The sequence below is a fragment of the Typopeltis vanoorti genome, chromosome 5 (assembly GCF_054136105.1).
Source record: "Typopeltis vanoorti isolate ZY-2024b chromosome 5, IOZ_Tvanoo_1.0, whole genome shotgun sequence".
In the NCBI taxonomy this organism is placed as follows: domain Eukaryota; kingdom Metazoa; phylum Arthropoda; class Arachnida; order Uropygi; family Thelyphonidae; genus Typopeltis; species Typopeltis vanoorti.
This window is the reverse complement of record NC_143553.1, coordinates 167276609-167301527: the sequence shown is the minus strand read 5'-3', so window position 1 is coordinate 167301527 and position 24919 is coordinate 167276609. Positions and strand designations below refer to the sequence as shown.

Here is a 24919-nt window from a genome sequence, read left to right as displayed (position 1 = left end):
GCAGAGAAAAAAAAATGGCGGCTGCATTGTCATTCCATGATTTTAATTTGGATTTCAGTAGGTTCGTTAAGTGTGAGGTCTGTTATATGTATTCCTTCGATTACATAAATGATTTGTGGATGTTTAGTGCGGATGGAAGAAGGGTGTGTGCGAAATGTGACCTGAACGAGGAATTGATGAATGCGAATATGAAGTTGATGACAGAAAGTGCTAGTACCGATTGTGTCGTGAGTGCACGTTTGAAAGAGAATGGCGAGAAAGACAGGCGAAAAAATGTTAAAAAATCAGGAAAAAAGAAAAAGAGCGATTTGACAACCATAACGGATGTTAAAAGGGACGAAAGTGAGGCGGAAAGAAACGAAATTGAGAGAACGAATGAAAGTAGAAATGGCGTGGTGCAGAAACCGCAAGTAAAAAAAATCGAAAGAATGGATGATAGCGAAAAAAGAATGACTGATGGTGAAAGTTGGACGCATGTTGGAACGAAAGTACTGAACCAAAGAAAGATGAATGACAGTAAAAGTGAGAAGAATGATAGCGAAAGTTGGACGCATGTTACTCCGAAAGTACGGAAACAAAGAAAGATATGTGAGAGTGAAAGTGAGAAGAATGACAGTGAAAGTTGGACGTATGTTGGACCAAAAGTACGGAAACAAAGAAGGATGAATGAGAGGGAAAGTGAGAAGAGAGAGTCGAGAGTTAGAAAGTTAGAAAGATTTAATGATAGAGTGAATGTGTCGCGAGGTTCAGAAGATGAATTGGATTGGATGAAGCAAGAAATGAAATGGATGTGGAATGAAATTAAGAGAATTCAGGTCAAAACTATTAAAATAAATCATGATGGCATGAAAGAGTTAACAAAAGATGAGTGAGTGGCGTTGTATGGCGACTCCATTATTAAAGGTGTGCTAGAGGATAAAATGCACAAGGTATGTTTTCCAGGTGGTAAAATGAGTAGAGTGATTGAGGCATTGAATATGAGGCGGGAACAAGCAAAAGAGTTAATTGTATTAATTGGTACAAATGATTTGAGAGAGAACAAAGAGCATGTCAAAATGAATCTCAGGAGACTGCTTGGAAAGATAAAGGAGAATAGTGTGACAGGAAGGGTAGTCAGTGTGTTACCTAGGTATGATTATGGTGAAATGAGGCGGAGAGCAAGGATTATGAATGATATTCTGGCTAAAATGTGTGAGGAGATGGGAGTACAGTTTGTTAATGTGTGGAATGAGTTTGAGGGACAAAGTGAGCTGTATGGGAGCGATGGACTGCATTTGAGTGGTTATGGTGTGAGTCGCTTGGAGAGACTGCTGCTGGAAAGTGGAGAAGTGAATAGAGAGAATGAATCAGATCAAGAGGGGAGTGATGTGGAAGAGCAGGAGAGTAAGACAGGAGAGATTGAAAGAGTGGAAATGAATGTGGAAGTGAGTGGTATGAGTATAGATAATGAGAGAATGGGTGTGCAAGAGGAGCAGGGAAACGGGGAGGCTCAGGGTGGACAGGGATACACAGCATGAGAAAGGTGGATGCTCCAAGAGGAGGTGAGAGAATGTGTAGGCAGGAAAGTAATGGGATGATCAGGGATCAAAAGGAAACAGATGGAATTGCAAAGGGTTCTAAAATGAAGAAGCAGAAAGGGAAATGGCCCCAGTCCAGCATGGAGAGATCACATCGAGTGAGTGGTATCAGTGGAACTAGCTGTAGATCCAGAAATGAGTTGTTGTGTTTGTATACCAATGCTAGAAGTATAAGAAACAAGGCGGATGAAATGGTTGCACTAATTGCGTCTGTGCACCCAGAGATTGTCGGAATAAGTGAGACATGGTTAGATGAGGATGACATCCTGACAGGAATAGAGATGGAAAGGTATGATGTGTTTCGTGAGGATAGAAGGGGTAAAAAGGGAGGGGGAGTGCTATTGATGATAGAGAAAGAGTTATGTCCATACAAGGTAGAGATGCAAGGGGGAAATGGGGCCAGTGGTTTTGAGGCAGTATGGTGTGAGATAGAGGTGAATAGAATCAAATACTTGGTGGGATGTTGTTATAGACCTGGTAATGTGGATGGTGGTGGTGATAGTGAAATGTATAGTCAAATAAGCCAAGCAAATAAGAAAAGGGTGATCATTATGGGTGATTTTAATTATGGCAATATAGACTGGAATGAAGAGATAGCAACTGGAAATAAAGAAAATGAGTTTCTTGAGTTTTTGAGGGATAACTACCTCAGACAGTATGTAACAGAGGGCACAAGAGGATTAAGGGTCTTGGATTTGGTCATCTCATCGGAGGATGTAATTATCAATGAGGTATCAAATCATCCACCAATTGGTGAAAGTGACCATGAGGTGATTACTTGGGTGGTTGCCAGCAGTGCAAGGACCCCTGTGAAAAAAGGGTATATGTGGAACTACAAGGGGGGTAATTATGAAGAGCTCAGGAGACAGCTTGCAGGTGTATCATGGAATGAGGAGTTAGCTGGAAAAGAGATCAATGCAGCTTAGGGGATTTTCAAAAAATATTTAGTGGATGCAATGTCGAAATGTATACCACGGGTGAGAAGGTTAAATAAGTTAGGTGTGAGATGGATGAATAAAAAGATTAAGCATGCAATACAGAGAAAAAGGGCATTGTGGAGGCAGCATAAGAGAAGTGGAAGTAACCAATTTCATGAGTTCTACAAAGACCAGGCAAGGAGAGTGACTTGGTTGGTGAGAGTAGCTAAAGAGAGGTATGAACAGCAGTTAGCTAATGAAGCTAAAAAGAATCCTAGGGAGTTCTTTCGATATGTAGCCAGCAAAAGAAAGAATGATTATGGAAGGATGACATTGATTGGAGGAAATGGTATAAAGACAGCTGTTGCAGAATGTGTGGTGGAGATACTTAATGAGCAGTTCATAAAGATCTTTCAATCTTGTGAATGTGACTTCATGGAGAGATTAAGAGCAGTTGATGATGGGGAGGAGAGACTGACTGTAAGTGAGCAAGAGGTGTTTGGGGAGTTGAGTAAACTAGATGTAAATAAGGCTGTGGGACTTGATAATATATCACCGCGTATTCTGAAGGAATGTGCCAGAGAGTTGACACCTGCCTTGACATATTTTTTTAATACGAGTCTTGCACTTGGTCAAGTCCCTAAAGAGTGGAAGGAGGGCAAGATTGTGCCACTTCATAAAGGAGGTGATCGAACTCAAGCATCAAACTATAGGCCTATCTGTGTGTCAGGTGTTGTGGTTAAAGTTGTTGGAGAAGCTTGTGAGAACTAGAATCCAGAGTTGGGTTGACAACAATGGTATAATCTTTGATGGACAGCATGGATTTGCTAAAGGGAGGTCGTGTTTTAGTAATCTACTTACTTATTACAATAAAGTGACTGCTTCCTTGGACAGAGGAGAAGGATACACAGTAATATACTTGGATTTCGCAAAAGCTTTTGATAGAGTGCCTCATGATAAGTTAACAGTCAAACTAGAGCAGATGGGGTTGGATATTAGATTAGTGCATTGGATTGGAGACTGGCTATCTGATAGGTATCAACAAGTTGTGTATGGGGGTGCAATATCCAGGAAAAGGAAAGTCACTAGTGGAGTGCCTCAGGGATCTGTTTTAGGGCCATTACTATTTAACTTGTATATTAATGATATTGGTGAAGATTTGGATGGAGATATTCAGTTGTTTGCAGATGATGCAAAGTTGGGACGAACCATAAAGAGTAGTGAAGATGTTGTGGCCTTGCAAGAAGACTTGAATAAATTGATTGATTGGGCAAGCAAATGGGGATGTGAGTTCAATGTTGCAAAATGTAAGGTTTTAAAATTTGGAAAACAAAGATGGGATGCAGAATTTATGCTTGGTAAGAATATATTGTTGGAAGTAGAGGAAATAAGAGATCTGGGAGTGATAGTGGATAAGGATCTAAAATTTAGGGGTCACATCGCCAAAATTGTGAAGACAACACAAAGACTTCTGGGAATGATGAGGAGGACACTGACGTGTAGAAGTAGGGAGATTCTTTTTCCATTGTATAAGGCTTTGATTAGGCCACACATGGACTATTGTGCCCAGATTTGGTCACCTGGTTTTCAGAAGGATGAAGAGATGTTGGAAAGGGTCCAAAGGCGACTGACTAAGGTAGTTTCTGACCTCTGGAATGTCGAGTATGAGGAAAGATTGAAAAGATGTAATTTGCAGAGACTAGTGGAGAGAAGGAAGAGGGGAGATATGATAGAGACCTACAAGTTGGTAAGGGGTTGCTATAGGATCAATGGTGGAGAAGTTCTACAGCGAATAGTGGGAGATCAGGGGAGAACCAGAGGTCATCCCTGGAAACTGTATAAAGAGGGTGTGAGTAGGGGAGTGAGAGGCAGGTTTTTTTTGTGCAGAGTTGTGAATGATTGGAATGCCTTGCCTGAGAGTTTGGTGTCTGCAAGGAGTTTGAATGTGTTTAAGACCCGGTATGATGAGATGTGTGTGAGATAAAAGGACCTCCTAGATGAGTCTTTGACTCCATGAGGTCTTGTTTAATAATAATAATAATAATAATAATAATATGCAAGTTTGCTAAAACATGACCTGCCCTTCACAAATCCATGCTGATCATCATAGAGAATCTTATGTTTGTCAATCCAATCCTGTATTCTATTTCTAAGAAATTTTTCTAACACTTAGATCCCAACTGCAGATATACATGCCTATAATTGGAAACTTCTGTTCTCGAACCATGCTTCTGGAGAGGCATTTTGTCTTCTTTCCACTCCTTAGGAACCTTCCCCCACTGCAGGACTTTCATTAAATAACCAGGACTAGGGCATGGCTAACTCTTCAGCATATTCTTTAAAAATATGTGGTGATATGTTATCCATTCCCACAGCCTTATTAGCATCTAACCTGAGCAACACTTGATACACCTCTTAATTCTTTCACCTTTAATTCTCCTAATTCTTGCCTCCCTTCTACACACTGCACAGCATTTACAACACTATGATATACACTGATGAAGTGTTTGTTAAATAATTCCACTACATAATTTGCTATGATTGCACTGCTATCATAACTGGCCAGCAGCATTCAATCTGCCATAATTATTTTTCCTCTTGCTTGCCACATTGCAGAAAAATTCCCTTGGATTAGCTTTGACCTGGCTGGCTAATCTCCTCTCATATTCTTTTTCAACCATGCTTGTCACTTTTCTGTCCTGTACTTTATATTCTTCATGCATATGTTCACTGTAAACTGTCTTGTATTTCCTCTATAACAACTTCTTTTGTAACACTGCTTGCTTGATTTCGCCATTTATCCTTCTCACTCCTACTCTATTCATTTGCTTAACTCTTTGTATGCAGTTATGCACTGCATTTGTTAGATACTTATCATTTCCCATGCACTGCATGGGCAATGATAAGTATCTAACACATGTAGTGCATAACCAACATTCTTTTCCAACATTACCAACATCTTTTCTACACAATTCATCAACCCAATGTATTGATGCTAGTTGACTACGGAGCTTCTGATAATCACCCACCTTATAGTTCCACATATACTCCTTGATAACAACTTTTTGCTGTTTGACTACCTTCCAAACCAATGCCTCATGATCACTTTCACCAACAGGTGGAAGTGTTAATACTTTATTCACAACCATATCCAACATCTCATCCTACTCTTTCACATTCCAATCGAGAAGGCTTTTCTGAACTACATAGGGAAGACTGCGCTTTGGAACAGTCTTCTCCATGCTGCCCCACTGCACCATGAATACAACCTCCAGGTTTTCAAGAAACACATTAGCAGATTTCTTCTTTGTTTTCCCTAATCATTTAACTATACAACAGCCCATATATGGCATTATTGTTATAGGCATTATGACCACTTATGTAAGAGGTTGATATTTTATTAAAATAAATAAATAAATAATATCTGCTCATGATTCTGCTTCTTACCAAACATCCTCATAATAGCACTTCCTAATTAATGCTGTGGAAACAGTTAGCCTCCTCCTCTCACCAGCCATTTATAATGATAATTAATTTAAATATTTATTCAAATATTTAAATTAATTGTATCATGTGTGCTTTAACAAGTGGGAAAGAATTCTGTCAGATCATGAGTGCATTGCCCATCAGTGATTTTAAATAGAGGTAAGTTAGGTATTGTGTGAAGAATTTTTTTTTTATAATGATCCCACACATGCAAGATCACTAAACCTATAACACAACAGTGCCATGTGAGGGTTAGTGAGAGCCTCTCTTACAGTGAGTCTTGAAACTTCATGGAAGAGTACTGTATAATAATAATAATAATAATGATAATAACAATTAACTTACTTTTTGGAATCTTCTAGGGAGTTCATTATATCATTTCCATCCAATTCTGAATTCTGGTTTACCTTTTGAAAAGAAAAAACATTAAACATATAAATTTAACAAATCTTCAAATTTGGATACTTATATTTATAGATACTTATACAGTTTACACATGTAGAAAAAAATATACAATTTTATTCAAAAACTCCAATACGTTTCATCTAGCAGAACATGTATATCATCAAACGTGTAGATCAGAAAGAAAGACCGCTAGCTACATTCTAAAACATAAATCATAAGGAGTCATGTAGTATGTGCTTACTAGCTTCGGTCTTCGTTGCAGATGAGTTGAGAGGATTACATTATTAGAGTTCAAAAGAACAATTAGAAAAGTTTATGCAGATTAAAAAAAAAAAAAAAGAAAGCATTTTTAATTAATTTTAAGTACGTATTTCACTATCCTTGTTCAGATGAGCATATCTGAATTATTATTATTATCGCAATTGGAAGAACGACGGTATGTTGTCGATTCATCTGCTATTATAGAAATTTTGCAATTTTTTTCTATTATTTTGGAGAATATTTCTAATTTTATTTGTTTAGAAATATGTTCAATTATTCTAATTCCTGAGAATCTAGAATGCAATGATAATCCTAGATCAACACCATTTTTAATTTGTAGCTTGATTAAATCTGGTAAATCAGACATTGGCCGGTTTCTTTTCACCAAACATAAACAAAATTAAACACTTTTGAAGTTATCAAAATTTCTTTTTCATTTAGTTTGTCAATTAAATTTGATAATATAGATTTGCTGCATTCTTCATTTATTTTTATGATTTTATTATGAGCAAATGATTCATTATGTTTGGATAACTTTTTAAGAAAAGATGCAGTTCTTGAGTCTGTAATGTTTCGGTTCTATTTTCATTTCTTTGATAAGTGACAACTTTTTTTCTCCTTCAACACGTAAGTTTTTATATTTTGAGCAAACACAACATCCTAATTTACCATTCTTAACTTCTAACCACTTATACTGCGTTTTGAAATACGATGTTTGCTTCTCGTTCCAGCAATCAGGTATATGATTTTCTTTTTCTCCTCCAACTTGTTGCATATTCATTGAATCAATGTGCGTATTATCTTCAACTTCATCTTCGACTTCATTTTCAACTGCAGTAGAATCAGCAGAATCATTTTTCATTATTTTTTCTTTCCCAAAAAAATTTTATAAATTTGACTGTCTTTTCATGTTTCATAGGTAAAAATACTTTTACAATTATAAAAATAAAATTTGCTGAATATACAGTTTTTAAATTTTAAACACAAACAATTGTTATACATCAGCATACTGACGAACACAGAACCAGCGGAACAACCCATTGATGACAGTTTTACAAAACATTTGATTGGTTACTGGTTTTACCGTACGAGCGGATACCAGAAGGGAGAAGGGTAAAGATAGTGCATGCACTTATTTATTTTCAAACTTGGGTGCATTCGTTATAGAGAAGTTGAAACAATAATTCCAAATAATCTATACACTGCCAAATAGATGCAGTTATGCACTGCATCTATTCAGCACTAATTTTTGTCAGGTTACCATATGAGTTTGTCGCTTAATATATTTCAAAAAATTACGGGTTTTTTTTTTTGAAAAAATAAAAAAGTAAACAAGAAGAACAAGGGGCTCGCATGAGCCCTGCGAGCTCCTTATAGCTCACCAGTGCATATAGTGAAATATTTCATCAGATGATATCCTATAACACCCATTCAAAAGTTTATTATTATTATTATTATTATTACTGAAGACACCATGGAGTCAAAGTCTCATCTAGGAGGTCCTTTTATCATACAAACAGCTCATCACCGTGCTTTAAACACACTCAAATTCTCTGCAGACACCATGCTCTCAGGCAAGGCAATCCAATCATTCACAACTCTGCATGAATTAATAACTTGTAGGTCTCTATCATATCTCCTCTCTTCCTCCTGCCCACCAGACTCTGCAAGTTGCATCTTCTCAATCTTTCCTCATACTCAATATTCCAGAGGTTAGAAAATACCTTAGTCAGTCGCCTCTGGACCCTTTCCAACATCTCTTCATCCTTCTGAAAAACCATGTGTGGCCTAATCAAAGCCTTATGCAATGGAACAAGAATCTCCCTACTTCTACAAGTCAGTGTAATCTGCATTATTCCTCTATCATATCACACCTCTTTCTGTTGTTAAGCAGAGTCTGTAATCCACATACTCGCAATCTGTCCTCATAATCTAAATCCCATAATCCAGAAATAATCTTTATAACTCTTCTTTGCACTTTCCACAGCTTCTTTATCACCTTGGAATCCAGGTGACCAAATCTGCACACAATAATCAATGTGTGGTCTTATCAAAGCCTTAAAAAGAGGCAGAATGACTTTCTTATCCTGAGATGTCAAGGTTCTCTTTAATATCACAATTATCCTCTGAGTTGTATTTGCAACTTTTACTACGTGGCCTTTGAACTTCAAATTCCTATCCACCAATATGCCAAGATTCCTTGCTTCTCAGTTGCTTAAATCAGCATAATATGCTGATTTAAGCTTATTCATAAGTTTGAAGCATTGTAAGAAACTGCCACAATATTCAGCCATTAAATGAGTCTACCAATGATAGCTGTTGTAAATTTTCTGTCTAAAGCTCCAGAATTTGGTTTGTCTCTTGGACATGTACCTTATCTAGAAATTATGGTAAGCATGGAAAATGCATCAGAGAATTACATTATAGTTAAAGCTAATAAATTACATTTTAAAACTGTCAAAACTTTACACAAAGAAAAACCACTTACTTTGAATATACCCTTCTCAGATGTATATGCTCCTCACTCCTTGTGTCAAAACATCAATACAGTCATCACAAAGGCTGACAAAGGCAATGCCACTGATGTAATGAGTAGCGCCAAATATAATCATAAAATTAATATCTTATTAAGAGAAAGTTAAACCTTCAGTGTGATTAGCAGGGAACTGAACATTCAAATCAATAAATTAAATAAATTAGTTATTTAATTTATTTAATAACTAATTTATTAAATTAGTTATTAAATAAATCCTAAGATTGTACTAGACAATGTACAATCTTAGGATGCTCCAGTCTTTGTCTTCTTTTTCTTCTCTTTCCCCTCAACAGTTCCTTTATTTAATAACTAATTTATTAAATTAGTTATTAAATAAATCCTAAGATTGTACTAGACAATGTACAATCTTAGGATGCTGCTGCTACTGTTGAGAAGGTACAAATTCATCATGCCCATCCACCACATCTTTTCTGACAGTTGTCCTCTCCCTCCAGGGGATCAACTATCATGTGTGTTTCCACCATATCCTATTCTTTGCCTCTCTGCTGTATTCCTCATATGACAGATAGGTCCATTTTTATATATTTTTCATCCACTCCAGTCTTTGTCTTCTTTTCCTTCTCTTTCCCCTCAACAGTTCCTTCAAGAAGTGTCCTTTGTAGGCAGTTGTGTCTAAGAATATGGACCACATTCTATGGTCTCCCTAAAGTCAATAAAGATAGCTATCCACTGTAGCCAGTAGTGGATTGTATTGGCTCTTCAACTTACAACCTTGCAAAACATCTTTCTTGTCATCTTTGGAATCATACTACTTGCCTAAAATTTTATTAAAACTTAGATTTTAGTTATATTAAACTAAAGTTTTTATTCAAACACGGTAGTTTTTGTAATAGATTTTACGGTTTGATATGAACACAGATGATTAAGAAAATAACTATTTATTAACTTAAAAGCTAATATTTAGCTGGTATTATATCCAGCATCTTCAGAGCACACAACACAAAGTTTGTTATAAATGCAAAAAAACCACAATCTGGTGTAACAGTGGGGCTAGTAAAAGTAATTGCAGCATGCAACACAAGACTAAAGTCCTAATATGGCGTCATCTAGGTTTAAAAAAAAAAAAAAAAAAAATTCAAAGTTTTAAAATAGTAGTACAAATGATAGTCTTAGAAAGTTTGAAAAAATGAAATAAAATAAAAGTAATAAATATTAATTTGGTCTTAAGATGACTGTCTCCCAAATCTTTGGTAGATATGTACAGCCATACTAAGGTTTGGAGTATGTTTTAAGGCTTCTGTTGATTCCAGGAACAACCTCTCTGACTTGCAGAAGCTTCTGTGCATTACTTTTGTTTCTTTCCAATTGATCCTGTGTGCAGGGGTATCCAAAGCATGGTCTGTCAGACCCGACTTGCCATAGCGAAAGTGTCGGATATATTTTTTGTGTTCACTGAGGCGGATGTCCAGAGTTCTTCCTGTCTGCCCGTAGTAGGCTTGATGGCAAGAACAGGGCACTTCATAGACTCCTGGATGTGATAAAGGAGTGCATTATTTTCTTAATCATCTGTGTTCATATCAAACCGTGAAATCTATTACAAAAATGTCTGATGAATGCATAAGCCTATCCATGCGTATAAACACGGTAGTTGTCTCCATAATTTTCAAAAATGTATTCAGATCACCGTGTAAGCTTAAAAGAAAGGAGATAGGCTTATAGTTCGATCACCTCCTTTATGAAGTGGCACAATCTTGCCCTCTTTCCACTCCTTAGGAACTTGACCAAGTGCAAGACTCGTATTAAAAAAATGTGTCAAGGCAGGTGTCAACTCCTAGGCTCATTCCTTCAGAATACACGATAATATATTATCAAGTCCCACAGCCTTATTTACATCTACTTTACTCAACTCCCCAAACATCTCTTGCTCACTTACAGTCAGTCTCTCCTCCCCATCATCAACTGCTCTCAATCTCTCCAAGAAGTCACATTCACAAGATTGAAAGATCTTTATGAACTGCTCATTAAGTATCTCAACCACACATTCTGCAACAGCTGTCTTTATACCATTTTCTCTAATCAATGTCATCCTTCCATAATCATTCTTTCTTTTGCTGGCTACATATCAAAAGAACTCCCTAGGAATCTTTTTGGCTTCATTAGATAACTGCTGTTCATACCTCTGTTTAGCTACTCTCACCAACCAAGTCACCCTCCTTGCCTGGTCGTTGTAGACCTCATGATATTGGTTATTTCCACTTCTCTTATGCTGTCTCCACAATGCCCTTTTTCTCTGTATTGCATGCTTAATCTTTTTATTCATCCATCTCACACCTACCTTATTTAACCTTCTCACCCTTGGAATACATTTAGACATTGCATCTACTAGATAGTTTTTGAAAATCCCCCAAGCTGCATTGATCTCTTTTCCAGCTAACTCCTCATTCCACACTACACCCACAACCTGTCTCCTGAGCTCTTCATAATCACCCCCCTTGTAGTTCCACATATACCCTTTTCTCACAGGGGTCCTCGCACTGCTTGCAACCACCCAGGTAATCACCTCATGGTCACTCTCACCAATTGGTGGATGATTTGACACCTCATTTATAATTACATCCTCTGATGAGATGACCAAATCCAGGACCCTTAATCCTCGTATGCCCTCTGTTACATACTGTCTGAGGTAGTTATCCCTCAAAAACTCAAGAAACTCATTTTCTTTACTTCCAGTTGCTATCTCATCATTCCAGTCAATATTGCCATAATTAAAATTGCCCATAATGATCACCCTTTTCTTATTTGCTTGGCTTATTTGACTATACATTTCACTATCACCACCATCCACATTACCTGGTCAATAACAACATCCCACCAAGTATTTTGATTCCATTCACCTCTATCTCACACCATACTGCCTCAAAACCACTGGCACTATTTCTGTCTTGCATCTCTACTTTGTATGGACATAACTCTTTCTCTATCATGAATAGCACTCCCCCTCCCTTTTTACCCCTTCTATCCTCACAAAACACATCATACCCTTCCATCTCTATTCCTGTCAGGATATCATCCTCTTCCAACCATGTCTCACTTATTCCGACAATCTTTGGGTGCACAGACGCAATAAGTGCAACCATTTCATCTGCCTTGTTTCTTATGCTTCTAGCATTTGTATACAAATACAACAGCTCATTTCTGGATCTACAGCTAGTTCCACTGATACTACTCACTCGATATGATCTCTCCAAGCTCGACTGGGGCCTTTTCCCTTTCTGCTTCTTCATTTTAGAACCTTTTTCAATTCCAACTGTTTCCTCTTGATCTCTGGTCATCCCATTCCTTTCCTTTCCTGCCTACACATGCTCTCACCTCCACTTGGAGCATCCACTTTTCTCACACTGTGTACCCCTGTCCACTCTGATCCTACCCGTTTCCCTGCTCTTCTTGCACACCCATTCTCTCATTTTTTATAGTCATACTACTCACTTCCTCATTCATATCCACCTCTTCAATCTCTCTCGTCTTACTCTCCTGCTCTTCCACATCACTCCCCCATCTCGATCTGATTCGTTCTCTCTATTCACTTCTCTACCTTCCAGCAGCAGTCTCTCCAAGCAACTCACACCATAATCACTCAAATACAGTCCATCTCTCCCATACAGCTCACCTCGTCCCTCAAACTCATTCCAGACATTAACAAACTGTACTCCCATCTCCTCACACATTTCAGATGTGTGATTCTCATTCTGCAGATGTGTCCAAATAATTGTAGCTTCTGCTGTATAATCATCTGCATTAGATCCTCCTTTGGTTGTGTCCGATAGATCTTCCGATAGAGCTCTTCATTGGTGATTTTCGGTACCCATCCTATTCTTAGAATGTCAAAACAAGTTCTTTCTGTAACAAGTTCTTTCAAATGCCAAAATTATTTCTCTTAATTCCATATTTATTACCCAGGTTTATGATCCATACAGTATAATGCTGAAGATGCATGTTTCCAGTTTTGTTGGTAGGCTGATTACTTTTTCTGATGTTATCCATGGCCTTCAGATTTGTTCTTTCCTTTGCAATCCTGATCTTTATTTCTTTTTTACAAATCAAATCATATGTCATTTTACTTCCCAAATATGTGAATTGTTCTACATTTTCTATATCAATCCCATCCACTTGCATCTTTTGTTTCATGTACTTCTCACCAAATACCATTGTCTTCGTTTTTTCCAAGTTCATAACAAGTCCAAATCTCTTCCCTTCCTCATTTAACAGATTCAATGTTTTTTGTAGTTCTCTTTCGTTTTCTTCAATAATAACAATGTCATGTGCAAATCTCAGATTGCTAATTCTCATCTCATGTACTGATATTCCTTTTGCATCTTCCTTCATTTTATCTATTGCTCTTTCTAAATGTGTGATGAAAATGCTTGGTGATATTGGGTACCCCCTGTCTAGTACCTCTGCTTGTTCTAAACCATTTCCCCAAATCATTTCCTATTCTAATTGCTGCAACTGCATTCTTATACACAGCTTTTAATATAGCTATTAGTTTTCTATCAATTCATAGGATTCTAGCACTGCTAATGTCACTTTCTAGTCGATGCTGTCAAATGCCTTCTGAAAACCAAAAAAGCATGTATATATGTTTTTGTTTTTTCTCCTAGCTTTCTCTGCTATTAACTGCAATGTCAAAATCTGTTGAATTATAGTTCTATCTTTCCTAAATCCTGCTTGCTCGTCTCAATCTTTCTGTCAATATCATCATCACCTTACCAAGGTGACTTGTCAAAGCAATTGCTTTATATTTTTTACATGCTAGCTTATTTCCTTTCTTGTATAATGTCATCAATATCGATTTCTCCCACTCCTCTGGCATTTTCCCTTCTTTCCATACCATATCACACAGTTGGTGCATTTCTGTAACCATACTTTCAGCACCATATTTAATAATTTCTCCAGTGATGTTATCATTACAAAGACTCGTTTTAGCTGTCCTACTGCTTTTCTACCTCTCCTCTTAAAATGTCCAGATCATACTCATTACCAGGTGGTGATATCTGCTTCAATTCTTCAATCAGTTTCCCAACACTATCTAAATCTAGTTTTTCCTTCATATAACTCACTACAGTATCTTGTCCACTGTTGTACAATTATATCTTTATTCATGAATACTTCGCCTTTTTCATCTTTAATTGTGGTCTGATTTGGTTGCCACTTTCTATTAATGGTTCTAATCATTTTTGTACACCTCCTTAGTTTTATGCTTTTCATAATGCTGTTTCTCTATTTGTTCTGATGTATCTTTTCTTATCTTCAACATTTTCTTCTCCTGTACTAACTTCAGTGTTTCTTGTCTAATCCACTTCTTGATCTTCTCTTCTTCTGGTACTTTCTTCAACTGTGTCTTCTATCGCCTTCATTACTCCTTTCACTCTTAGATTCAAATTTTTTCCTTTGTTCGCACTTTTAAGTTTCTCTTCTAACACCGTTCTGTACCTTCTTTCTATTTCTGCTTCACTTATTCTTGTTGTATCTCTTTGTTTCTGATAATGGGATTTATATTTTCTTTTTCATTTCAACTTGATGTTTGCAATCACTAATAATTCGAATCTATATCCACTCCTTGAAAAGTTCGACACTGCTGTACTGATGTTATCCATCTTCTTTTAGTCATAAGCATATTGATCATGTTCTTGGTTTTCCCATCATTTGATCGCCACATCCATTTTCTATACTTCTTTTGCTAGAATCTTGTGTTACAGATCATCATCTCGTGGTCCACAGCAAATTCTAACATTTTTCACCTCGTTCATTTCTTTCTCCAACACCATATTTTCCCATGACGCTTTCCCAACCATCACTATCTATTCCAAATTTAGCATTCCAATCTCCTTCAATAATGAGTGCATCTTGCTTTGGTATTGTTTCTGTCAGATTGTTGCAAAATAAGTCAATATCCTCATCTGTGCCTAGATGTGGGTGCATATATCTGGACTATTGATATATTAAATGATTTTGCTTGACATCTTGCTACTATGCTTCATTCATTGACTGGTTCATAGCCTAGCAGTGCCTTTCTAGCTTTCTTGTTAAGAAAGAGACCAACTCCTGCTTTGTGCTTGGTGTCATACCTTGACCATATGACTTCACATCCATTTATCTCTCCTGATGATGTCCATCACATTACTGCCAGTCTTAGTATATCACGCTGATATCTCTTCATTTCCTCGAGAAGTAATTCTAGTTTTCTGATATCCAAAGTGTCTGTACAAGACATTTTTAACTTATTATTATTGTCATTATCTTCTTAACCTCCATGGAGTTAAAAGACTCATCATGGGAGGTCAACACTAGTCAGTACAGAAGTCATACCATGCTTTAAACTCATCTACAATTTGCATTTTATCCACCATTTAAGCAATGAATTCCATGCTCCTACCACTCTCCATGCAATAAACTTAATTTTTATTTCTTCACCTTTTATTCACTACTTCCTTTTGTAACTTCCAGGGATGGCTCCTTGTTCCTTTCCCTCATTTTACTATATGAAAAATCTTCTCTGTGTTAATATAATAATAATCACAGCTTAAATGTTTCAATCACATCACCCTTTAATAATAATAAATTTAGTTTAATCCATTATCCAAGTGTGAGCAAACAAAGTTTACGCCTGAAAATATCTTCAGGACTGGGGTAAAGGAGACCGGATAACACTGGACAACTCGTAGCAAAGGTGGACCAAGCTAACATCACTCCTGCCTCGGTATCTCCCATAATGCAAAACACATCTCCTTGCAGATATGTATAATGTTACGCATTAAGAGAAGGGCCACTACCCAGACTAGTTTCAACCTTTATTGAGGTCTCTTCAGTGGGAGCCAGGCCCAGAAGTGGAGCTACCAGGCAGAAGCAATGGTGAGGTCATCTTTACCTATAGGAGTTGCCAAAAGGTGTGCCACCTTTTTATTAAATTACTCTGGATTTAGAGAAAGATGTTGAAAGTTTATTTTTCACTTGATTAGACTATAATAAATTTAGTTTAATCCTTTATCCAAGTGTGAGCAAACAAAGTTTGTACTTGAAAATATCTTCAGGACTGGGGTAAGGTAGTACAACACTGGACAACTCGTAGCAAAGGTGGACCAAGCTAACATCACTCCTTGGCCCTTCCCTTAATGCATAACATTATACATATCCGCAAGGAGATGTGTTTTGCATTATGGGAGATACTGAGATAAGGAAAAGTTCTATACTAATAAATGTGAAGAAAGATGAGAAGGCATAATTATAAAAGGATGTTTTATTTAGTTCGGGACTTAAAGCACAAGTTCAAGCCTAAATTGAATGTCATCAAAGACAGGAATGGATCATTACTAACAGAAGAGTTGGAAATCAAAAACAGATGGAAAGAATACTGTGAGAAACTGTACAGCAGAGTGGATAAAGAAAATGTGGAGTCCTCCCACCAAGAAAATTTTGATTTGGAACCTCCTCCACTTAGACATGAAGTTGAAAGAGCAGTTAAGCAGCTCAACAGCAATAAGGCCCCAGGTGCAGATGAAATCCCAGCAGAGTTAATTAAGGCCACAGGAGATGGAGGGATAAGAGTGTTTCATAGATTGATTACAAGAATATGGGAGACAGGATCATGGCCTAGAGACTGGAAGAAGTCAGTTTTCATACCACTACACAAGAAAGGTGATATGAAGGCATGCAAGAATTATAGAACTATTAGTTTGATATCTCATGCAAGCAAAATTTTATTAAAGATCATGCTAAATAGGATTGAGGCCAAAGTTGAGGCAGAGATGCCCGAGGAACAAGCAGATTTTAGGAAAGGTAGGGGCACCAGAGATCAGATCCTTTGCCTTAGACAGATCATAGAAAAATATAAAGAATTCAGACTCCCTCTGGTAATGTGTTTCTTAGACTACTCTAAAGCTTTTGACTGTGTTGAGCATGTGAAACTGTGGGAAGTAATGGAAAGAATGGGTTTTCCTCAGCACACTATCAGGTTGATAGCCAACTTGTATAAGGAGCAAGAAGCCACAGTAAGAACAGGTATTGGATTGATTGACTGGCTTCAAGTTGGAAAAGGAGTTAGACAAGGATGTTTACTTTCTCCTCACTTGTTTAGTATCTATGCAGAGGACATCATGCGTGAAGCATTGGATGAGCTCAGGACAGGAATTACGATAGGAGGTAGATTGATCAGTAATCTGAGGTACACTGATGATACAGTACTCCTTTGTAATGACATGGAAGAACTAGGACTAATTCTTGACAGAGTTAACAAGATCAGTAATAACAGAGGACTTCAACTCAATTCTAGCAAGACAAAGATCATGGTTCTCAAAGGAAAAACAAACAGAGAAGCTCTTGAGAACAAATGTATCTTAATGGAGAAAATATTGAGGAAGTCAGCAAGTTTGAGTACCTGGGATCCATTATTAATGTGAAGAATTGCTGTTCAGAAGATGTCAGAAAAAGGTTAGGAATGGATAAAACAACAGTCAGAGACCTGTCTAAAATCTGGAAGGATGGATCTATCTCCATGGGAACAAAGTTGAGGATTTTGGATGCAGTTGTTTTTCCAACAGCGACTTATGGATGCGAGACTTGGAACCTAAAGAAGTCAGATAAGAAACGGATATCTGCTTTTGAGATGTGGTGTTACAGAAAGCTGTTGAGGATATCATACACTGAAAGGCGTACAAATGAATGGGTGTTAGAAAAGATTAGTAGAACTTTAAGGCTCCTTAAGGATATTGACAGAAGAAAATGAAAATATTTTGGACACATAGAAAGGATGGAAGGAGGACTTCTCAGAACAGTAATAGAAGGTAAAGTTCCTGGAAAAAGAGGCAGGGGTAGACCATCAATGAGATGGTCTACCCCTGGATGGCATGTGTGGATGGCATGTGTGGAGTGACTGATCTTCAGAGAGTTGAGGCTGCCAGAAGGGCAAACAACAGGACTACATGGTGAGGCCTAGTGTGGAACATCATCGAGCAGCGGAGTGACCATACGGCATCTGTAGGTCACTACAGATGCCGTATGGTCACTCCGCTGTTCACTGCCCAGTGAACACAGACAGACAGATACTGAGATAGGAGTGATGTTAGCTTGGTCCACCTTTGCTACGAGTTGCCCGGTGTTGTACTACCTTACCCCAGTCCTGAAGATATTTTCAGGCACAAACTTTTTTGCTCACACTTGGATAAAGGATTAAATTAAATTTATTATAGTCTAACCAAGTGAAAAATAAACTTTCCACATCCCCCTTTGTCGTCAATTCATCATATTCTGCAGTCACATGCCGTCAGTCTATCCTCATAACCTACATTATATATTCCCAATATTATCCTTGTTATCCATCTCTGCACCATTATTTAAATTTAATATGAATTAGTTCATCAATACTATTTTAGAAAGTGGAAGAAGTTGTTCAAACAAATGGAAGGAATAGCAATGGATAGTCTTTCACCAGTTTTAGCTAAGTATTTTAAGGAGCATCGAGAAAATCAACTTTTTCACACTAATTTCCATCAACCTCATATATGACTTCATTTTATTGATGATATTTTTGCTCTCTGGTCCTACTTGGAGTCAGAATTACTTCAGTTCTATCATACCATGCTTTACTTAACTGCTCTGGTTGTATGTCAATATCCAAGTTTTGGGAAGTGATTACTATTTATTGTTCATAATTTTTTTTTCCCTTTTTATTTTAATCTGCACACGCTTTACAATAGTTCTTTTGAACTCTTGAGCTCTAGTAGTGCAATCCTGTGAACTCAGCTGGAACTGAGACTCAAAATAGTAAGCACATGCTATATGATTCATGTTTTGAATGTAGTTACTGGACTTTCCCCTGATGATATCCATTTACATTGGATGAAATATATCAGAGTTTTTGAATAAAATTTATATTTTTACTACACGAGAAAGCTGTATAAGTATCTGTAAATATGTCTAGTACACATGATCTCTTAAAATAACTGATTAGATACTTATATTTTACTGCAAATAAAAATATAATATCTAAACAAAGAAATAAGGAAGAAAATAAAAATATCAGTTTGGTGTCTTGAAACTGTAGCACTGTTGTACTTTAGTCAACACATAAACTAAGGAGATGCACTCAACAAAGTGCAGAGAAAGGCAGTTAATTATATTAATTAATTAATCCATATAGTTTGTTTTATAATGAATTTTCTTGACACTACCCCATATACAAAGAAACCCATAAATTAATTGAAGTAAATAACAAATTAATTAATCTATCAAGCTTATGTCTTATAATGAATTTTAATGACACTGCTTTTATTGATTCATTAAAATCAATGATTTAATTGATTGATGTATGAATTAACTAATTTATTGTGCATGAGTTTCAAACCAATAGTACATTAGATCTGTGGGTGGGCTAAGTGTATTTTTGTATTTTTATTTTGCTTGAATGAGAGTATGAAAGAAGCAGTTGAAAGTAATGTGAACTGGCTTAATTTCCAATTAAACCTGTCCCAATGTTATTAACATATAAGTTAAACAATAATGGTCCTGAAACAGTTCCCTGAGGCACTCCGCTAGTGATGTTCATCTTTTGGGATACTACTCCTCCATACACAACCTACTGAATACCTATCTGACAAACAATCAGCAATCCAGTTCACCAGTCTTTTATCTAATCCCATCTATTTCAATTTAGCTACTAGATTTTCATGTGGCAGTCTAAAAAAAGGACTTTGAAAAATCCAACTACACCACTGTATATGCATCTCCCTTATCCAGCAAATTTGTCACTTCGTTTTAATACAAGCTGATTGCTGAAGTATGATCTCAACCTAACAAATCCATGCTGACCATCATAAAAAATACTGCTATTATCAACTCATTTCTGAATCTGAGTCCTCCTCAACCTCTCTGATACCTTAACAACAACTCCAGAAACACAAACTGGTCTATAATTTGTAGCTTCAATATCATTCCTTCCCTCCATATGAAGTGGAACAATTTTTCCACCTTTCATTCCTTTGGACTTGTCCTGTTGCAAGTCTTCTGTTAAACAGGTACGCCAAAGGTCTGTTAATTCTTTGAAGCATTATTATTATTATTATCATCTGACTTCCATGGAATCAGAGACTCATTGTGAGAGATACACACTATTGCATGCAATGCAAATCCAGCTGTACTACCTTAAACTAATTCAATGTGTCAACATTCACAACATACTCGGGCAATGCATTCCACTTATTAACCACTCTCCATGCAAAGAACCTTCTCCTCACTCCTCTACTCCTACATTCCTTATGCAGTTTCCAATGGCCTCTTGTTCTATTCCCCTCTCCCATTCTATGAAAAATCTCTTCCATGTCAAAATGATAACAAGCATTGACTAGTTTATGTCTCAATCATATCCTCCCTATTCCTCCTATTCACGAGGTTTTGCAACTTATTTTCTCTCAATCTGTCCTCATACGCCACATTCCAAAGACCACTGACAACTGTCGTGAATCTTCTCTGGACTCATTCCAACATATCCTCATCACTATGAAAACCTGAAGACCAAATCTGTGCACAATAATTCATATGAGACCTGATCAAGCTTTATACAATGGCATCATACCCTCTCTCTATTTTCTGCATGTCAAGGTCCTCTGCATCATTGCCATTATCCAATGTGAAGTCTTCACAATTTGTTCAATGTGACTGCTAAATTTCAGGTCCTTGTCCACCATCACTCCTAGATCTCTCATCTCCTCTACTTCCTTTAAAGTTTCCCCACTTACCACATCTCAAAACCTTACACTTTTCAACATTGAACTAACAAAAAAGGGTGGCACACCAATTGGCAATTCCTATAGGTAGAAATGACCTGCTAATGCTTCTGCCTGATATCTCCACTTGGGCCTGGCTCCCACTGAAGAGACCTCAATAAAGGTCAAAACTAGTCTGGGTAGTGGCCCTTCCCTTAATGCATAACATTAGACATATCTGCAAGGAGATGTGTTTTGCATTATAGGAGATAGTGAGATAGGAATGTTGGTATCTTGCTCCACCTTTGCAACGAGTTGTCCTGGTGTTGTACCACCTTAACCCAGTCCTGAAGATACTTTCAGGCGCAAACTTTGTTTGTTCACACTTGGATAAAGGATTAAACTAAATTTATTATTTCAAAAACTTTCATCAGCTTACCTGCCCATTCATGCACTCTATTCAAGTCCTCCTGAAAGGCCATAACATCTGCTTGACTCTGCATTGCTCTCCCAAATTTTGTATCATTGCAAACAGCTGTATATCACTAGTTAAACCCATTCCAATATCATTAACATACAAATTGAACAACAACGGTCCCAAAACTGACCCCTGCAGTACACCACTAGTGACCACCCTCTTTTGGGATATTATACCCCCATTTACAACTTTCTGATACCTATCTCACAGCCAGTAACTGATTCAACTCAGAAGTTTGTTATCAAATCCCATCTGTTTCAATTTATTTAATAGTTTGTCATGTGGCAGTTCATCAAAAGGTTTTACAAAATCCAAGTACACCACTGTATATGCACTGTGTTATTCACTCAGCAGTCCATTCCCAGTTACATCTTCTTCATGATGTATCATTAACATTTTTCCATGTAATGGTTAGTGCCTATATTACATCTATTCAGATTAAAAAAATTTTCTGTCACTTCAGGATTATGTCCTTGCTGTTGCTGCTAAGACTTGATGTATTAAGGATGATTATCAATACAAAACTATGGATGAATGCTTGATGGAAGGATGCTGATTATGATATTATTATGATAGAATTTTTTTTAAAATCTGAATAACCATTTACAATGTCTATTCAGATTTTAAAAAAATTTCTATCACTTCAGGGTTATGTCCTTGTTACTGCTAGATCTTCCACTATGTACACACACACTACACCACATAATATCCACCTGGTGGACTTTTGTTTGTCAACTACATATATCTCTGGGCAATTTTCCTGAACCTGAACCTCCATGTTAGATTGGTTAATTCACCTTCAACTGAAAAATCCAATATAATGATTTTCATTATGACAAGAATTGAACCCAGGTCTTTTCTAATGAAAGGATCCAATGACCCACTGTTCTTGTTCCAGAATCAATTAATTATGGCAAAATCAGATTGTATTCCTAAGGTTTAAAGGATAAATAAAGCAGCGATAAAACAGATGAATCATGAAATTATTCAGGAGCTTCTGAGAAGGAGGACATTATGAAAGAGATCTAAAAAATAGGATATCCCTCAGCAGCATCAGAAGTATAAGGTGAAGACTAGGAAGGGGATGAATATAGTAAGGAAAGAGAAACTGTCATATGAAAAGAGACTGGCTGAAGCAGTAAAGATCCAGTAGAATTCTACAGTTATGTTGCTAGTAGAAGAAAGGGTGAATATGGAAGACTGAATGTAGTTGCTGCAGATGAAACACAAATCACATCTTCTGAAGATGTGACTCGTGTTCCATCGAGTGGAAATGCTCAATGAGTATTTCACTGGTATTTCATGAAAGGGTGTTAAGGTGGTGGTGGTGAATAGCAATAGAAAGGAGGACAGAAGACCACCATTTCAAAAATGGAAATTGTGTTCAGATATGTAACCTTGATTAATAAGGCTCTGGGGATGGATGGAATCACTATGCACAGCATGAGAAAGTGCAAAAGAACTGGCAGTGCCCTCGACTTGGTTGTTCAACAGAAGTTTAGCAAAGGAACAATCCCAGAAGAGTCGAAAGAGGAAAAATAGTGCATAAAGAGAGAGAATCCAAGTCAATGGTATCAAACTATATGCCAGTGTGTGTGTGTGTGTGTGTGTATATCTTAGAGAGGCTGTTAGAGACAATACAAACCTGGATTGATGAGAGTGAAAAATCTTTTGAAAGAGCAACTGTTCATGGTTAGATAAGTAATGTAGGTTATTTTTCCACTGATTAAACACCCAGATATTTCACATTTTTTAGAAACCAGTAAGCTGCTGTTTTCAAAATTGTGGGTCCAGCCAGACAGGCACCCACAATAAACCCTTTATTGAACTCCAAAAAATCCTTTATTTTTCCCATTGATGATTACTGACCAGCAGCATTCTTAAATAGTTACTGAGAACACATGACCAAGTATTTTGAATATATGCTGCATAAGTGACATTTACATACATTTGCACAAAGGTTTCTAATTCAGTAGCCAGTATTTGTAGAAGTAAGAGGGTGGTCAAAAGAACAGAACCTTTTTGGATGCCTGCATTAGTTTTATAGTTAAAAGATAAGGAACTATTCACCATCACTCAAAGTGAGTGTCTAGTCAGAAAGCTGGCTATCCAGTTGCAGAAGTCAGGGGACAGAAGATCAAATGATGGAGCTTTACTTAACAGACTTTTGTGCCAAAAAAACCTTGGAGATATCAAGGGCAGCCATTTCAGATTTGCCAAACTTTTCCATGGTGTTTGTCCAGAGATGGGCGATGTGGGTAACAAAGAGGGATATCAGAGATGGAATGAGGGTTACCATATTATAGGAACTTTACTTCAGGAGGTAAAGAAGACAAGGGATCTAGGGATCTTGATGGATAGGGAGCTGAAGTTAAGGGGACATATTGCAAAAATTGTAAGGATTAACAGCCTCATTTAGATTTCTGTGCACAGATCTGTTCACCTGGCTATATTTCCTGGCAACATCAGGTAACACTGAGCCCAGTGGAGTCCAGAGGGGATAATGCTGGATATAGAAACAACGGCATTTATATGTTATATACTAATGCCAGGAGTATCCAGAATAAGAGAGAGGAATTGGTGGCACAGATAGCATCAGCCTGGCCAAAAATTATTCGGATCACTGAGACGTGGTTGACAGAAGAGGATATAATAACAGGAATAGAAGTAGGATACAGCATTTTTTGGCAGGATAGAAAGGGAAGACATGGTGGTGGAGTACTGCTTATGATAAGTGACGAACTATGTCCTCTAAGAATGGAGATTTTGGAAGTGATACTAATGATTTTGAAAGCATATGGTGTGAGGCAGAGGTGGGAAAGACAGGATATTCAGTGGGGTGTTGCTACAGACCCAGGAGTACAGAGGGTGGGGACCAGGAAATGTTTAGACAGTTGAGTTTGGCAAGTGCAAGAAGAATGATTGTTATGGGAGATTTTAACTACAGTAGTATAAACTGGGGAGAGGAAGATGCATGGAGCAATAAGGGAATGTAATTTCTAGAATTCTTGAGGGACAAATGTCTTAGGCAACATGTAATAGAGGGAACAAGAGGTTCAAGAGTTTTGGATTTGGTTATAGCATTAGAACAGTTGATAATAACTGAGATGACATCTCTCCCACCAGTTGGAGAGAGTGACCATATGGTTTTGACTTGGAAAATGAATAGACATGCAGGAGTATCAAAGAGATGGGAACGTATGTGGAATTATAAGGCAGGTGATTATAATAGTCTAAGACGTCAACTTGGGGAAGTTTCGTGGAGGGAGGAATTGGAAGGCCGGGATATCATTAGTGCGTGGGAAATTATGAAAGAATATTTGTTAGCAGCAATGGTAAGTTGTATACCACGAGTTAACAAGAGGCCACAATTTGGAATAAAGTGGATGACAAACAATATTAAACAGGAATTGCATGCGAAAAAGAGGCTGTGGAAGAGATATAAGGAGACAGGGGAAGAGAAGATGCACGAAGAGTATAAGACACAGGCCAGAAGAGTGACTAGTATGGTAAGGAAGACGAAACTGGAATATGAGAGGAGATTA

The 24919-nt window shown here is 37.2% G+C and overlaps 1 protein-coding gene across 1 annotated transcript in view; it reads right to left on the bottom strand.

Moving 5' to 3' along the window:
* LOC150107040 (sperm-associated antigen 1-like) overlaps positions 1-20169 on the bottom strand; it is a 190864-nt gene extending 170695 nt beyond the window's left edge. Inside the window, exons 1-2 of the mRNA XM_090393546.1 lie at positions 20071-20169; positions 6326-6387 (exon numbers count right to left, since the gene is read on the bottom strand). Coding sequence (XP_090249672.1) covers positions 6326-6387; positions 20071-20169 — 161 coding nt within the window. The remainder of the gene's footprint in view (positions 1-6325; positions 6388-20070) is intronic.
* Positions 20170-24919: the final 4750 nt, after the last annotated feature.